Source organism: Rhodamnia argentea, chromosome 2, assembly GCF_020921035.1.
Source record: "Rhodamnia argentea isolate NSW1041297 chromosome 2, ASM2092103v1, whole genome shotgun sequence".
In the NCBI taxonomy this organism is placed as follows: Eukaryota; Viridiplantae; Streptophyta; class Magnoliopsida; order Myrtales; family Myrtaceae; genus Rhodamnia; species Rhodamnia argentea.
Genome location: NC_063151.1, coordinates 24,069,177 through 24,087,800, shown reverse-complemented (window position 1 = coordinate 24,087,800; position 18,624 = coordinate 24,069,177). Strand labels below are relative to the sequence as shown.

The 18,624-nt window shown below is 40.1% G+C and overlaps 1 protein-coding gene across 2 annotated transcripts; it reads right to left on the bottom strand.

Annotated features, from left to right (window-relative positions):
- Positions 1-12,782: 12,782 nt before the first annotated feature.
- Positions 12,783-18,553, bottom strand: LOC115727058 (phosphatidylcholine transfer protein-like). Of its 2 annotated transcripts, none has more exons than XM_030657205.2 (6): positions 17,942-18,553; positions 17,546-17,696; positions 16,081-16,341; positions 14,466-14,547; positions 13,677-13,870; positions 12,783-13,411 (listed from the first exon to the last, which is right to left on the bottom strand). In XM_030657205.2, the coding sequence occupies exons 1-6, from the start codon at positions 18,178-18,180 to the stop codon at positions 13,145-13,147; spliced, it is 1,194 nt and encodes a 397-aa protein (XP_030513065.1). In that variant the 5' UTR covers positions 18,181-18,553; the 3' UTR covers positions 12,783-13,144. The 2 variants fall into 2 exon arrangements, with proteins under 2 accessions (XP_030513065.1, XP_030513066.1); XM_030657206.2 differs by having other exon boundaries at positions 17,546-17,693; positions 17,942-18,552.
- Between the last annotated feature and the right edge of the window lie 71 nt (positions 18,554-18,624).

The window sequence follows — 18,624 nt, the reverse complement described above, 5'->3', positions numbered from 1 at the left end:
CCGTCATTTACCACGCTATCGGGTTTGCCGAACAAAAGTCGACCAATGCTAGGTCTCCCCCACAAAATTAAATAATGTTAGATATGCTATTAGTACAAAGAGCCATATTTCCTCCCACCTCACCAACCCAGACCATCGCAAGGCACGGTCGCGGATGAGGCGACCTCGCCCAGATCTAGGCAAGAGTAACCTCGTCGGGACCTCACCGGCCACAAGCAAAGGCGTCCATGGCCTCACCTGCGGCCGCTGAGGCCTTGCCCGGTGGTCAGCGAGCTCCGGCAACCCTCGTCCACCACAATTCGCCAAACACAAGAGAAGAAAGAGAGAGAAAAAAAAAGGAAAAATAAATAAAAATAAGTAAAAAAAATATTAAAATATTATTAAAAATTTGCCACATTAATGTCAACTAGCCAAATGGATTGAATTGGCACAGCAACTGCAAAAAATTTAGGATTGAATTGAAAAAAAAAATTAGAACTGAATTGGCACAATTGTAATAAATTCAATATTTTTTTGGTAATTTTCCCAACAATGAATGTATCTGTTTTGCTCCATGCAACAACTCCAAGCGGATTTATTAGGAACGCATTGGTAAAAGCACGATATCTCTAGGCGGGGTGATCGCCAAGAGGAAGTCTAAGTCCGACCCCATTACTATATTAAGTGAGCCCCACCTTTAATCAAAAGTTTAAGCCAATAAATTATGGGTCCATTATAATATATTAAGCATAACTCACACATGTATCATATGTCTTAAGGAGATCAACATATTCATGCAACCTCATTGGGACACACTCGAGAGCACGGCCCATGATGACTCCTCCATCGTAAGGAATGAGAGAATGGTACATCCGAGACAGATCGGCGGAGCGCCGGAAAAGTTTCGCACGGTAGTGCCATTCAAGTCTTGTTGTCAATCAAGGAAGCCACTAGCCTAACAGTCTGACAGCACAATCAATTATTTCTGATCACACGATTTCCCAATCAATGAGTGCTTTATGCAAAACATGCGATGATGGTATGTGGATCTACGATCGAGATTATATAGTTCTTGACAGTATTATCAGGGAAGCATTTCTTCCAAGCAAACGTCCAGCGTGATTCATCATGCGGATTATGTTATGTACGTGATTGAATTAGTCAACAACTGGATGGAGACTAATCTGTCTAGCCAAATTGGTCAAGCTATCGGGGTCAATCTGTCAGTCACTTGACTATCTTGCCCCATGTTACATTCGTGCCGAGACTCTCGCGACACGAACCTCGAGGGTTTAACGGAGGGCGTGGATAGCCCTCTTGCAAGACAGCGCTTATGCTTCGCGGGTGGCTCTCTCCCAAGCCCTTGGACTGCGACTCAATTTCCCAGGCACGCGCCCGAACAACTCCATCCCCGGTTTATCGTGTAAGTTCTCAATGTTCCCACCCTTTATGTAAATTATTGACTATGGATGTGTTCGTCTTCAATATCGCAAAGATCTGACATACTACAACATCAGATCAATCGTGCTGATTGAATTTAGTGGTTGTCGTCTCGCGTATTAATCCATTCATGACGATTTTTTCTTTTTGTGTGTGTAACTAGTGAGATTATATGAACAAAGACGTGAACCAAAATATGTCATTGCTGTGGGAGCATGTACAAGTGTAGGAGGATATTTAGCATCGATTCTCATAGTACTGTTCGGGAAGTTGATAAGCTAATTTCTATAGATGTTCATTTGCCAAGTTGTTCGTCTAAACCAGAAGCAGTTATATATGTTATGACACAATTTGGTAAAAAAATAGATTAACAAATTTATGAAGGTCGAATTAGATCTCAAGAAGAAGTCAGTGTTTTACTATCAATTACAAATTTCATATTATTGGACGCATTACTCATAGTAGAAATTATGATTGACCCGATTCATGTAAGTATTTCATGTGATGCATGTAATGTCAATTATACGATGTACACATTTCTATTCGTTACTAATCAGATGCCGATTAGTCTGTCTCCTGAAATGCCAAAGCCATCATAGTCGACCGGTCGATTGCTTGATAATCTTGCTGGAAGTTATGCTTGGATGCATGGAATGCAAGTATTCATACATTTCACTTTTCAAACGACAAGTCAATTGCACATTTTCTATTTGGCCATCAACAAGCTCAAATACCCATTAATGTAAGCGAACCTTTAAGCTCATTGAAAGTATGTGCCGTACAAAAATCTATAGCGACCACTGATGTTTTCTTGGTTGGTTGGACGGACAAGTGGTGATATTTATAAACCAATCTCAAACTTTCAGTACCGCGGAGCTTCCATATCAAGTTGTGTATATATGTAATGGTATTGTAAGGCCTCATTTGTTTTACTGAAAATGAAATCTGAGTTCAAAAGAATGTAATTACTGCCTTTAAAAGTACATCCTACAAGATAAGAATAAGACTCTTGAAGATTCAATTCCAACTATAAAATGCAGCATTCGATTACTCTCATAGTCGTTATACTATGATTTCTAGTTTGTCGATTTCCAATTGTCACATGAATACTTCTATGAAGAAACGATGACACTTACAATTCGAAAAGTCATATTTTCCTGACGACAATTTAGTGATTGGTAAATTACAAATATGAATAACACCCGGACTTATCCAAAATTGTAACCCATCAATCAAAGGTCTTTTCTACCGATTAGGGACGGAGGAAAAATATAACCCAATTCAAAGCGCAAATCACGAAGAGAGTCCGTCGCGACCTAAAAAAAAACGCAAGTCAATTTTCGGGCTAATGGATTATCGGGTTAATTAATTAACTAACCTAACTCGGACTCTCCCAAGTCCATACCAAATCGCAACTTAAGGTTCAAATAATTAACATGCAATGTGATTTGAATTTGGAGTCGCCACTAATCATTTTCGGTAGGTTGATTAGAAACCTAAATAAAATAGCGGGAGAAAACTATCTTATTTCCGCGAACCGGAGATTTTGAATACGGGGATTTGGTTACGTCAGATTTCTCTAACGCCCTTTCGGTACCATTTTCATGAAAAATATTTGATTTGGCAATTTTGATGGATTTTACTTGAAATTCAAAGATGCAATTTTTTGGTTTTTTATCTTCTTTTTTATGAGAATGTAAAACATTGAACTTTGTGCGATATACACCATGGATGATTTAGAAAGAAAGAAAACGCAGCCAAGCACGAGTATTTACAGAAATAAATTAACATGTAATAATGTTAAACTTTGGAACACGTGACATGTCTAAAATAGACAAACAAATATTCAAACCAAACGATTACATTTTTGTAGATCGAGATGGAAAGGATTACCTTCTATTACACAAAATCTTACTCACATACACGTTATAGTTCCCTTCAAGATCTCGGAACCGGAAGAACGCGGCTGTCGTTGAAAATGACAAGCAATGGCGTTGTTGGGTGGCGAGAGGCGAAATATGTGACTCGTCGAAGATGATGCTCGACTAAAACTCCTTTCTTCACTCTCGAATTTTCTCTTCCGATTTTTCTCAAGAACTCTCTTTTTCCTCTCTAAAAATTCCTCTCAAAAACTCTCTCAAAACTCTCTCAATTCTCTTCCACTCCCAAAAACTCTCTAAAACTCCTCTCAAGAGCTCTCTAAAATCTCTATCACAAAAATTCTCCTCCTCAATTCTCAAGAACTCTCCCTCTTTTATAGCCAAATTTCTCCATCCTCTTTTTACCATCTTCCCTTCTCCATCTTCTTTTCTTCATCTTCTTTTCACCACCTTCCCTTCATCATCTTTCCTTCTTCACTTGCCCTTCATCATCTTCCCTTCTTCATCTTCTCTTCATCACCTTCCCTTCATCTTCTTCCCTTCTTCATCTTCCCTTCTCCATATCCCCTTCTCTTGGTATTTGCAATACAGTCCCTGAGGTTCTAAGTATTTGCAATACAGTCCTTGAGAAAATATTTCTTTCAAGTCCAAATATTCTTGCTACATTTTTCACCCCATGTCAAGTCCAGATGCCCGTTAAATTAAGCTCAAATGTTCCGCCAATCAATTATATGCCAATGCAATGTATGCTAACAAATAAATATGTGAGATGATTTTTATAATTTTTATGCAAAAAAAATAGATTAGTCAAAATTTAGGCGTCAACAGCTGCCCCTCTTTGAGTGGAGGCTCGTAGAGGTTCCGCTCAAAGACAAAATTGAATCCTAAATTTTGACAAAGGCAAATTATGGATGAACTTTTTGGCGGGAGTTTTAATCCCATTTTTCATGTAATGAAGTGATGCATGATATGCAAGACAGTAAATAACATGTGTCATAATTTCCCTTTTTCATGTTAGAGAAATCTGCACATGGATCGCATACAAGAATACCTGTTTTACCAAATTTCTCGTAAGCTAATGGTTCTCTTAATTTCCAAGCTTCTTTTTGCGGATGCAAGGATTTTAAGGTATTTAGCCTATCTCATTATCGGAGACTTCTCCTTAATGCAAGACAGCGCAAGATATGTGTGTCGTTTGAGATCACAAGAGCTACGTCGTTGTGAGTCGAAAGAAGTGAAATCAAGTTCACAAGAGCTACGTCGTTGTGAGTTGATTAAATGTTGAAATCGCCAAGTGCATATGTCTTCACGATTCGACAAAGGGGGAACCAAAATCATAAGAGCTACGTCGTTATGATTTGGTTTGGATCAAAATCATGGGTGCTTATGTCTTCATGATTTGATAAAGGAGCCGAAAATCATAAGAGCTATGTCATTATGAGCCGACTAAAGGTCAAGATCACCGGTGCATACGTCTTCGTGATTCGAAACCGAAATCATAAGAGCTACGTCGTTATGATTTGATGAGATGTCAAGATCGCCAGTGCATATGTCTTCACGTCCCGAGATTGAAACCATAAGAGCTACGTCGTTATGATTTGATAAGATGTCAAGATCGCCGGTGCATATGTCTTCACGTCCCGAGATTGAAACCATAAGAGCTACGTCGTTATGATTTGATAAGATGTCAAGATCGCCAATGGCATATGTCTTCACGTCCCGAGATTGAAACCATAAGAGCTACGTCGTTATGATTTGATAAGATGTCAAGATCGCCGGTGCATATGTCTATACGACTTGACGGAGAGGCATATTGCCCGAATTGAACAATATTTGATAGGAGCACCATCGAATGGAATCGATAAGTACAAAAGGGGCATATTGCCTGAATTGAATCATAACAACTATCATAAGAAGAGTTGTTAATTTGAAAAGGGGTTCAGAAAACTTACCTGGGTTTCTGATACCGAAATCATAAGAGCTACGTCGTTATGATTTGATAAGATGTCAAGATCGCCGAGGCATATGTCTTCACGACCTGATAGAAGAGGCATATTGCTTGGGTTCTCCAAACGAATAACCAAGGAACGAGGTAGATTGCTTGTATCGTACCTGTTTAATCACTTGAGATGAACATGATCAATTGTTAACGCAACATGACATGTCCATAAATTCTTGAATTTTTTGTTTACATTGCAAAGCTTCACTGGGAATTTGTCAATAAGGAAAGCAATCTAATCCTTTTGACGAGTTTGATCAAATCAAATGAGGAACCTTTAATCGAAAAGGACTTCCACTCAATCTCATGGAAAGGTTCGGAGTTGAAGATATACTTACCCGAGGATTTGAAAGATTACCTGGCGGACATTTGCCAGCAAAACTTGCTCATTCAATAATCCTTGGATGAATTTCGAGACCTTGGGAGGGAACTCGAACATCGGGAATGTATTACCTATCATAGAATGTCGGAGGTAACACACACAAACATATTCAACAATGAGTATAATGCAATCACTCATACTATGGTTAATGCATAACCATTCCGTCAAGTTTACATTACCAATTTTGTCCAGGGAGGTTCTCACATTACGAATACCTCGAATGTGAGCTGAATGGGGGACTTCAATCAGAAAGGGCTTTCTCTCACTCTCGAGAAAAGCTATTTATCCCGTCTGCAGGATTCAAGAGAAATCACTCAATCTTTCCATCATCGCATTCGATAAGGATCCAAGTAATCTCGCAATTGATACGACCGAGCCGATCCGGAGGTCTTGATTAGGACCGTAATGAGGGCTAGGTCAAAGGTTTACAAAGGGGACTCTAGTTGAGTCAAGGCTGCTGAAATGAATTTCTTCGTTATCTCGCTCCGGGGTTTACAAGTCAAGAACCCCGCAAAAATGAGAGAGAAATAATCTTGCTCGAACTTCTTCGAGTGATGCTTAAAATCATTTAACTCTACGTTAACTCAAGTGCCCTAATCGAAGAGACTTTGGAGGGTTATAACGTAGGCTAGGATTGGGGACCGAGGAACGAAAAGGCTCGTTTTGGCTCAGAAACTATATGAGAAGGGGCTTGATGTTGGTGATCATCGTCAACTAGTCACCGATCTTGGTCTTCCGGAAATGTCTTCAGAAAGAATACCATCATTGAATGAGAGATGGTAGTTTTCTACTGAAAATTGCACTTTGCAACCGACTTCTTGGGGAGTCTTCTTCACAACAAGTGTCTGTCGAGGATTTGGAAGAGACACAATGCAGACATGTACATGGAATTTACAACTTAACATGCAAAAATGTACATTCAAAATTCAGAAGTACTTTACAAATGAATGTGCATTGGCCTTACTTTTGATAGGCACTTTGCTTTTCCTATGCTTGAAATTTTCATATGAGATCGGCCTTTGCTTTTCTTACTCCCGACTTCTCATTTTTCTTTTTTTCTTCTTTTTTTCGAGAAGAGATTTCTTTTCCTTTTTGAGAGCTCTTCGACATCTCTTTATTTTGCTTTTTTTTTTCTTTTTTCTCTTTTTCTTTTTTCGAGAGCGGGCCTTTCTCCTTTAAGCTAAGTTTGCCTTTTTTTTTTTTTTTTACTAATCCCATGATTTTGAACCAGGAATTACAACAAGCATAAACATTTACAAGGAAAAATTATGTAAACATAAAAATCTAGCATACAAGAAATGAGTCCATTCGGGAATTCTCTGTTGACCCGACCATCTCCAATTCTAATGCTTGCGAAAATGCTATCTTCGTCTTTGGAATGAGCAAATGATCACCAACAAGGGTTCAAGAAATGAATTTGCAGGCTCAAGTGGGCTATGCAAAGGATATAGTGTGTAGGATAGAGAAATGAATGCTCTTCATTATCCTAAGGCACTTGAATCAAAATTCGAGTATAAATGCAAAGAATCACCCGAAGATTAATGTTAGTCCAAGCAAGAAAATTTCTAACCATTTTGCCTCGTGATACTGATGGAATCACCTCTGTTTTGCCCAATGTGGGGTGGTTCTTGACAGGGTTGTAGAAGTGAAACCTCCGCTCAAATGGGTCAATCAATGGATCACCCGTAGTGTTTGGGATAGAGAACTGAATGCCTCTGTCATTTCGGCTATCGTACCTTTCGCGAGAAAACTCTTTACCTCGGGGAATGCGGAATTTAGCCATCGTTCAACTCTCCCGAAAAAATGGGACGTGTTTGGGAAAGGATTGCCTTTCATCATCCCGCCCTGCCCCATTCCATACATTCGATGTATCTTATGTAGTTCATGTTCCTTATTCAGAGTTGGTAAATTAAACATGAGGAACAGTCATGCGCAAACTATGCAATGTATGAGTGTTTTTGAGCATCTAAAATGCAGCAACTTTTTATCTTGGTGGACAGAATTCGCAAGCACATAAGAAACTTTTTAGGGGCGTGGATTGGGAGTTGCCCTCGCTCATGCAAATGAGTTGCAAAACTTCATTATCCGGTTCGAGACATGAGATTATCAAAGGCTCTAGGAATTTCTTATTTCATTAATTTTTCGGGGAGAATGAATACTTCCCTATCGGAAAGGCGGTGACCCCCTAAAAATCAAAAGGGAAAGCGTCAATGTACGTTCTCATGTTCTAAACGAGTTGAAACGATACCGCTTTACCCTTGTACGAATTTCTTGTGAACTTTGAATTGAAAGGATCAACTCATCTTGATCGGATTGTATGTCCGGGATGTTATCTCTCCGGTTTTGTAACCATCTCGAGCCGAGCTTCAATTGGCATTGAACTCATATTCGGATCTGGACTCATCTAGGTCGTATACTTCGAATCCACTAAGTTCTCCTCCTCATGTATCCCCATGATGACAAACTTGTTGGTCGTTGGTTATCGTCATCGGGTTGGAAGTCCTATCATACTTCTCGAAGTCGGGCATCTTGAACTTCTCCGGCACCATGACCTTTGAAAAGACAGACAGGTCAACCTGGGGTATGTTGTGAGTCCCCTCGACTTCTCGATCCTCTGTTCCATTTGGGCCAACAGCTTGGCCGCATCACCATTCAAACCCGGGGCCACGGGGGCTGGCTTGAGGGATTGGGACTACGGGCGGCGTGCTCGAGCTCACACCCGTGATGATCACATCATCTAGTGGCATTGTCGGATATGGAGTAGCTTCCCGGGGCTTTACCGAAGTTGTCCATAGGAGGAACTAGAGTAGGAAGCGGGGGCGACGGCGGGTGATTGAAGTTTGGCGGTGAAGGCGGCCATCATTTCTTCCATCTTTCGGGACATCATCCCTTCAAAGCGCTCGGTCAATGAGTTAAGTTTCTTGTCCAGGGCAACACCGATAGTGGCGTTAATGTCGGCCATCCTCTTTGCGATCGATCGAGTAATATGTGGAGGATCCGTGATAAATTACCCTATACGTAACAAACCCAAAATGAGTACGGGGAGCAAGAATAGCGAGCAGGCCCATGACATCCTTCTAGACTCAAACGAACAAAGTGATTATGACCAAAGGATTGAAACATGTAATTTTCAGTTTGTCCGCTTTTACGAAAAAATTCGTATTAATTCGCACGTTGATCAAAACATGTCCAAATTTTACGAGCTTATAGTTGAGAAGGTGATGAACAACTTTTATGTTGGCCAATCAGACTAGAAATGCACGGATCAAATCAGTTTAATGTGTCTTTCCAAAAACAATCACGTTTAGAAAACTGTTATAACCGCATGTTGTTGAAAAAATGAAGGGCCATCTTAAATTATGAATTTAATTCTGAAATTTTGCAAGATATTAGTTGAAACATAGGTCTACAACTTTCGTGTTTGGCACTTACTCAAAGCTCGATCGTAGAATTTAGTAAAAATCGCACAACAGGAATAAGCCAAATCGAATTGAGGACAACCGATGAAATTGTAAAAGCTACGGAAGCAAAGTGCGAAATTGGAAATAAGACAATGAAACTTCTAAACAATCAACCTAAACCATGGAACGGCCCAAAATAAAAATGAGATAACAGGGTACAAGAGACAAGAAATTACCTCTCATACGAAGAAAATGCCAATTACAAAGACATGCGCATGAATTGTGAGTTTAAATCTTATTCTATCTATCCAAAAGGCTTTTGCAAAGTGAAATGATGAACGAAATGACATGTCGCAGCCTCGCGCGCAATCATCATGACTAGTCGCAACCTCGCGTACAATAGTCATGACTAGTCGGGTTCAATCACTTCGGCTTGGTTCGGTCGACAAGGGCAATTCTCATGCATCGTAGCCTCACGTGTATGAGAACGACCCTTGAGCCATTTTTTTGGAAAAATTTTCGGGATCCGGATGGGATAACCTTTAGCGAAACCTTACCGCCAAGGTTAAAGAACCATCTAAATACCATCTTAAAACTATTAGTGTGACCCAGGTCCGGTCACGGGTTGTGTGCAGTGTAGTGCAAATACGATAAATCATGCACAACAATTAAAGGCAAACACCGCTTCAATGATTCAAAAGTTAAATCACAATTCCAATTCACCAAGCCTGCAAAACAAAGGGTTAGCCAATCACTCCTCCCCTTATAACTCCCAATCTGCAAAAACATTTAACACCTAAGAATGAGAATTCAACCAAAGTTTGCCAAATCAAGTGATTCCTTTTTCATGAAATTATCCGGCCTAAGTCCTCTTAAATTCCCAATGAGTCGCTAAGTCATCGCGACCTAAAAAAAAATAAACGAGTTAATTTTCGGGCTAATGGATTATCGGAGTTAATTAATTAACTAACCTAACTCGGACTCTCCCAAGTCCATACCAAATCGCAACTTAAGGTTCAAATAATTAACATGCAATGTGATTTGAATTTGGAGTCGCCACTAATCATTTTCGGTAGGTTGATTAGAAACCTAAATAAAATAGCGGGAGAAAACTATCTTATTTCCGCGAACCGAGATTTTGAATTCGGGGATTTGGTTACGTCGATTTCTCTAACGCCCTTTCGGTACCATTTTCATGAAAAATATTTGATTTGGCAATTTTGATGGATTTTACTCGAAATTCAAAGATGCAATTTTTTTGGTTTTTTCTTCTTTTTTATGGGGATGTAAAACATTGAACTTTGTACAATATACACCATGGGTGATTTAGAAAGAAAGAAAATGCAGCCAATCACGAGTATTTATAAAAATAAATTAACATGTAATAATGCTAAAATTTGGAACACGTGACATGTCTAAAATAAACAAACAAATATTCAAACCAAACGATTACATTTTTGTAGATCGAGATGGAAAGGATTACCTTCTATTACACAAAATCTTACTCACATACACGTTAAAATTCCCTTCAAGATCTCGGAACCGGGAAGAACGCGGCTGTCGTTGAAAATGACAAGCAATGGCGTTGTTGGGTGGCGAGAGGCGAAATATGTGACTCGTCGAAGATGATGCTCGACTAAAACTCCTTTCTTCACTCTCGAATTTTCTCTTCTGATTTTTCTCAAGAACTCTCTTTTTCCTCTCTAAAAATTCCTCTCAAAAACTCTCTCAAAACTCTCTCAATTCTCTTCCACTCCCAAAAACTCTCTAAAACTCCTCTCAAGAGCTCTCTAAAATCTCTATCACAAAAATTCTCCTCCTCAATTCTCAAGAACTCTCCCTCTTTTATAGCCAAATTTCTCCATCCTCTTTTTACCATCTTCCCTTCTCCATCTTCTTTTCTTCATCTTCTTTTCACCACCTTCCCTTCATCATCTTTCCTTCTTCACTTGCCCTTCATCATCTTCCCTTCTTCATCTTCTCTTCATCACCTTCCCTTCATCTTCTTCCCTTCTTCATCTTCCCTTCTCCATATCCCCTTCTCTTGGTATTTGCAATACAGTCCCCGAGGTTCTAAGTATTTGCAATACGGTCCTTGAGAAAATATTTCTTTCAAGTCCAAATATTCTTGCTACATTTTTCACCCCATGTCAAGTCCAGATGCCCGTTAAATTAAGCTCAAATGTTCTGCCAGTCCAATTATATGCCAATGCAATGTATGCTAACAAATAAATATGTGAGATGATTTTTATAATTTTTATGCAAAAAAAAATAGATTAGTCAAAATTTAGGCGTCAACAGAGTCCTCATTCTGCAGTTGTTCGACAACCACAATAAACGAAGGTCAAGTTCAAGAAGCATATCCATTTGGGTTTCGGTGAACTCAAAATTGAGAATCAATACAACATGCTTTCTTTTCGGTTAACCAAAGTTTTTTTAGGCATACTGTGAATTGATATGTATAACGTGTAAAATGGCAAACCTACTCTTCTTGAACAAGATCAATTCACCATAGTAGGGCCACGATCATTTACAAACCGAAGACTATATTTACCACGTTTTTCCTCGCGGCAACAGGCGATGTTGTTGATTTTCGCAAGGGCCACATAAATAGTTGGGAATTCAGCTGTATCTCATTGGGAACATGAGACTTACTTCTTAATTTGACCAATGCGAACTCTGCCATCACTGGAGGACTTGCCATAGTACCTGAGAATTCCGCTCTGTCATCCAGAACAAGAGACTTGCTTCTAAATTCGATTGATGCAAACTCTGCCATCGCAGGAAGGCTTGTCGTAGAACCTGAGAAAACGGTGAGGTGATCATATGGCAAATTGCAATTTCAAACCAGAAACATGTTGTTCAAAGGTTTTTTCTTCCAATTAGGATGGAAGAAAAATATAATCCAATTCAAAGAACAAATTACAAATGGAGTCCTCATGCTCTAGTTGTTCGACAACCGCAATACACGACGGTCAGAATAAAGACGCGTATTCATTTTGTTTTCGGTGAACTCAAAATTGAAAATCGATACAACGTGCTTTCTTTTTTATTAAGCAATGTTTTTTGGAGCATACTGTGAATTGATATGTATAACGTGTAACATGGCAAACCTACTCTTCTCGAACAAGATCAATTTACCATTGTACGGCCACGATCATTCATAAACCACCAACAGCCGTGTTTACCTCATTTTTTTCCTCGCAGCAACAGGCAATGTTTCGCAAGGCCACATAAATAGTTGGGAACTCGGCTGTATGACACATTGGGAATATGAGACTTACCTCTAAATTTGACCGATGCAAACTCTGCCAATGCTGGAGGGCTTGTCATAGGACCTGAGAATTTCGCTCTCTGTCATCCAGAACGAGAGACTTGCTTCTAAATTAGATCGATGCAAACTCTGCCATCACCGGAAGGCTTGTCGTAGAACCTGAGAAAATGGTAAGGTGATCATATGGCAAATTGCAATTTCAAGCCAGAAACATGTTCTTCCAAGAGAAGCAGATGCACAATCCCACATATTTTCTGCCGGGATATACTTCTCAAATACAGTGGATACTTCCATCTCATACTTTTTGTCCCACAGGAAGACGACGACGACTCCAACTGCTTCTCGCTGTTGCTCCACCTCTCTATTATCATCTGGAAAGTAGCATACAGATATCGTAACATCTAAAATGTTAAGACTAAATAAAGGATTAGAACATTAGAATGCTGTATCATATGATTACACATCATCAATGATTAAATGCGGTGCAGAGAATGCAGTTTTAAAATGGGCTGTTTGTGTATAAAAGCCAACAATTCTGTTGTGTAGATTTGGTATGTCTTGATCGAAGGTAATTACATACATTTGACCAAACACAATGAAAACATAAATAAGGATCACTTTCTCTTTTTGCTCTGTGTTTTCTAACCCATAACCTCTCTTTTTCACCTCTTCTGCGTCATCCAATCAGTGGTCGTCATACAAATATATATCAGCCTCGTGTTGTTACGAAATGTACTTTGCTCTTTACACCTTCAATATGGTTCCAGCGATTTATTAGGTCATAGCACCTCAGTTCCGCACTCTTTGACTGGAAGAAGCACCGCGCTTACTCAGTTTCGTCAACACATAGCCGATGGCTACTTTAGCTCCAAGTGTAGAGTGGCCACGAGTCAGGCAAATGACGCCTCCAAGAAGAAGAAAACCATTGGCAAGTGCTTTCTTAGATGGTATTCTCAATAGTTTCTTCTTTTCAGTGATTGTCTCAACACGAACTGAAGGTGCTGCAGCCACTGATGATGAATTACCGCCGCTTGACATTTGTAGTTCGCGAGGTACCTTGGAGTGGGAAAAAGTACATCTCAGTCACTAAGTAGAAAATTTCAAGAGAGGGTTTTTTTCTGCAAATATAACAAGAAAATAGGGAAAGGATACAGCAGTGTAAGCTCATTTTTTGGAACTAAGGAGGTCAATGAATTTAGTGACCACCCTAAAAACAGAAGTACCTATTTCAGATGTCATGTATGAGCAGGTAAGAGTTATGGTGAAAAATACACCAACCTAGAAAAACTAAAGCACTAGCAAATTAATCTCTTTGTCAGACCTTCTGGATAAAAGTGACAGCACTGACAGATGAACCATGTTGCAGATGACTCGATGAGTATTTGCGTAACGCACTGTCCATCTTGCACACGTAACTCCATATGCCCTTTGCGAAAGCCAGCTTTGCCATTTCCACATTTAAACCAGCATCTTCTTGGTGAAACATTCTAATCTCAGAGGCATTCCTACCAGGCACTGCAAAGCAGGGGGGAAAGAGATTAATGAATGGAGTAAAAGCCCATAAGCCTGCTGATATGAGGTAGTTGACATGCAATGCATGCTTGCCTCAACTTCTAAACGATGAAGGCGCTTTTTGGCTCTCCAATAGAAAAATTATTCTCTACGTTAATTTTTAAAATATTGCTGAAAAGATCTACAGACTTCAGGCGACCTTAAATGTCAATATCTACCTCTCGTAAGGATTTCAGGTAAACAATATCATACATGAGTGAAATTGCCCAAGTCTAAAAGCAAAATTCAAACCAAAAGCTAAAAGCAAAAGCCATTCCAAAAGCCCCTTATGAATTTCCTGCTACGTATGAAAAATTGTATATTACTTATGATGAAGTTATGATTTCTTGACAACTATTGGAGATTTCAACATAAAATGGAAAACTGATTTCCAATTCTAAAAGTTAAAAGAGAGGCTGAAAGTTCAGAGCAAAAGCCACACCAAAGAATCAAACACCCACTAAGGGTTTGAGTTATTGTCCCAGTTAATAAAAGCTTCAAACAGAGTCAAGTATCGAGGAAAGGAAGTATCGCTAAAACAAGAAGTTTGACAACATACTTTTCCTGATTCTCCATCCTGATCTAAAGTACTTAACACGAACATACTTCCTCTGCGGTGGTGCTGAGGGATGTTGACATTCCTGGTAAAAGTCAAAGAAGATAAATGAATAAAACCTTTATGCAAATACAAAATCTTCTCATTAATAGTGAGTTCAACATAAGAGGGTATCCATCGTGTGTAATTCTTAAAACCTCAATTAATTTAAGTGTGAAGACTATCTCTCAGAGTACCAAAATATTAGTCACTGCAACTTGGTACAGTCACAGAACTTTCCTGGCCAGCAGCAAGGAAATTGGAGCATCAACTCTACTCTAGGCTCTAAGCGCACATCCTCAAACCAGTTCCTATCTCCACGAACCACCAATTTGAAAGATCTTTGGGACCTGTTTTAGCGCCTAGAGTTGAGACATTACACTTAATATTCATGTCTCTAGAACTGTGACATCTGGGGATAATTGCAGCCTCATTATAAAAACTGTGGAACTGATGCGACAACACATTTTGCACTAAGATTGGCAAAACATGAAGCAGTCTGGTGTTGAACCCACAACTCTTGGGTAAGCCCGAATTAAGATAAAGACAAGTAAGACAGTAACAAGACTCTCCTCTCTCCCCTCTCGCATAAAGTCTTGGAGTCCTCCTTAGAAAAAGCCTCTAAAGGAAGGAGTAGTCTCGTCAATATGAAACTTCACAAAAGTCAAAAGCTTTTCTTGCCAGAATACCCCATGTATTCTTTTGCACACCTCTTCTCAAGAAAACTCATTGTGAAATGTGATAATCGAGATTTAAGGACATGCCTCCCAAAACTTGACTGTCTGTCTTTTTTGTCAACATATTAATTGCTACAACCGCAATAGTACTTTGACAAAAATATTTGTTCGATCACCTTATAGTTGCCCACCTCCGCCTTGTTCTAGATCGATCCTTACCAACGAGTTCCACATTTTTAACAACATTTCTTTTCGTGGTTTGTTACTGAATCAACATATGATAAGTCCTTTACTTAAAAAAAAAAAAAAAAACATATGATTAGCACCATTGTAACAGTCACGGAGAATCAAAACGCTAAACTCCTGATATTATCTTCAGCTCACCAAATTACAGTTCCAAGGAGATGAAGCAACAAAGTCAAAAAGTTATGAAGTTTAATGCCAATTAACTAAACATGTTGCACCATCCAAGTTTCACCAAACAATCAAATCATCTCTTCTTGGCATAAAATGAGCTGAAACATGAATTCATTTTTGAAATGGAAAGGAACCAATGAACCAATATAAGCAGTCATCCCATTAATAATATCCTCAAGACTGAACTCCTGAATAAACCATCAGAAAGAAGGAAGAAAATTAGAATTACTTTGGTACAGAAATAAAAGTCAAGTGGTATATGTATGAGCTTCAAGTTCTAACTGTTGGATCAAAAGCATCTGCCATATTGTCTCCTAACTAACCATACAGTCCTGTCACACAATAAAACAAGCATGCGAGCATGAGAGAGAGAGAGAGAGAGAATCTAGTTGTATACAAGCAATACATTCAAAAGATTCCATCACTCAAAAAAAGAAAGCTAGTCAATGCAGAGAGTTACCAGAACACAGAGATATCTGAATTACCTTCGTAAAGCAGTAGAAAACTCCATCTGAGTCCTCCCACAGCCTCCAAGCCAATACATACTCTCTGGCTGTCAACAGTGGAAACTTTTTAATTGTTCGACCAATTTCAGTTCCATTGTTTACATCCAAGTGCAACTGGACATGCTCAATAACAGTTTTGTCCCATTGCTGCCTGTAAAAATTATCCATGTAAAAGTCTCTAACCAATTCAGGAGAGCAATTCTCAAATACTGTCACGCTCAGGTATTTCAAGGGGCCATCCTGTAAGCAACCAAAAAGAAAAGCAAGAGATTCACAATCAGCTCATGAAATTCATGAAAGCAAAGATGTTGTCACTACACGTATAAAGAAGCAGACACACTTTCCCTGATTGACTCAGATGATGAGATGATTCAGTCAAAAGCAAAACAATATGATCGAGCACTACAAATTATTATGATACATCCCAACGTATAACAACTTGATTGGGTACTCCTTCTTGTCCCTTTTCACCCAATGAAGCACTCCTTTTTATTAGCTATCCATTTTATATGTTTGGCATTAGGTTTAACGTTGCTTCAGTCATTTTGAACACCTATAGTGTCCTTTTCTCTTCAAATTATGAATTTTTTTGCTCATTTTCCCAACTATATTGTTTTTTTTTTTTTTTTTTTTTTTTGGTAAGGTAAGTGTGTCCCAACTATATTGTTGCGACGTATGACTTCCACATTTTCAGTTAGCATGCCAGGCTCTCACCTCAAAAAGATAAAAAAATGTGTGACCTCTCAATTCAGCAAAACTAAATCGACATGCCTTTTGTTTCTAAGTGATGCAGGTTGACCTTCACTAAGAAGACCCATTAGGCCTAAATCCGAATTGCCGATTCTTAAAGATTTGGGATGCACAATTTAGCCATGCATTGGACAACTGATGCAATGATTGCGTCCCCTTTTGACCAGGGGGTTGCTCACTAATGTAAGAAAGAGTGACAGTTCACTGTCCTCACTCTCACAACTTTACACGAGCTGCTGCTATCAAGTTCTTCTATGACCATTTCAGTGAACTAATGAGAAAAGAGAATATGGAGACTTGGAGAGAAAGAGAGTTTACAGCCAACTCCCATAGCGGTTGAGGAATGCTAAGTGCAAACACCCTTAATCTTAACAAACATCTGCCTCAAAGGTTCAATTGGGAGCCAAAGGCAAAGCATCAATGACATAAAAACGGTGGTTGTGCTGATTTCAATGGCACGGCAAGCCACCGATGTTTCACCACATGTACAAAACGATAGCTACTACATTCTAGCGGAATGAAGCAAGTACTGAGGGTATATGCGATGCCTAAGCATCAGCATGCTGGTGTAAAATTTCCTCCTTTGCTTTCCTGTAGATGGTCCTCGACATGCAAGCAGGACTGAACAATCTCACCACCGAATAGAACTACATGTGAAATACATAGGAAAGTATGAGAGTGCAGCAGGAGGAACCTTAGGTTTACAGCACTTGGCCGAGTATGAGACCAGACTGTTCCTTTTCTGGACAACGTCCTCCCATCTCTTCTCTCCACAATGGCTCTCCTTCAAATTCCGAATCAGAAACCTCAAATCATCTTCCCACACGTTCTCGGAGAATCCGCTGCTGCGGAAGTATAAAACTTCCAAGTCAAATTCCTCCAACAGAATATGGAAGGGAAAAAAACATCAAGAGAGCAGGCATGAGGAACGGGAGGATCTCAGTGAAAATGCGATCGCACCAAAACTTATTCCAAGAGGAGACTTGAGATCGACAACACGAAACACGGCCAAACCAGCGGAAGAAATGAGGCGGCCAGAGCGCAATCAATGCATAGAGGGACAAAACGTGATCAAACAGAAATAGCTGACCTGATTTGGGGAGACCCGGAGGAGGAGGAGGAGGAGGAGGAGGAGGAGGAGGAGGAAGTGGAGGGGGAAGTAGACCGGAAGAGGAAGGAAAAGAAGATCCTCAGCCTCCTCCGGCAATGCCAGAGGAGCACGACGAGCAGAGCAACGGCGGTGGCCCATCCGCCACCCGCGTTCGACCGCCACAGGTCCTCCGCAGAGTGCCCCGGGAATACCTGCCCCGATCCGGCTCCGATCGCCATCCCACTCCTCTCTGCCGCTGCAACTCCCGACCTAGGACCGGCGGCTCCGGATCGGAGCTTCTCGAGGGAGGAGGGCGAGGACGAAGCAAGCGGCTTTGCGTGGCTCCCTCCGCCTCGCGATGCTCATCGTCTGCCTCTCGGAACTCGTCCCCGCACACTCGCTCGCGCGCGCGCCTGAAAGAGGAGGGAGCTAAAGCTTGTATTCTCAGTTTCTCTGCCCTTGCTGGATCCAGTGAATCGAGTTGTCGACTGCCGTGAGTATCGATGTTTGGAACAATGACGAAGCGGTGTTCATCATGTTCATCGCGAGTCGCATCGGGAATCCTACTCAAACGTGTGGCCGAGGTCGGCTCCCCAAAGATTCACTTTTGCTTTCACACCCCCCTAAGACAGGATTCACTTTTTAGGATCCGTTTCCCTGAGCTTCGATAATTCTGGAATTCC

Coding starts and splice junctions, on each gene's coding strand:
- LOC115727058 (XM_030657205.2), bottom strand. CDS start 18,180: ATGGCGATCGGAGCCGGATCGGGGCAGGTATTCCCGGGGCACTCTGCG. Junction 17,697..17,941: donor TCCGGGTCTCCCCAAATCAG/GTCAGCTATTTC, acceptor ATACTTCCGCAG/CAGCGGATTCTCCGAGAACG. Junction 14,548..16,080: donor TTTTCTACTGCTTTACGAAG/GTAATTCAGATA, acceptor GACTTTTACCAG/GAATGTCAACATCCCTCAGC.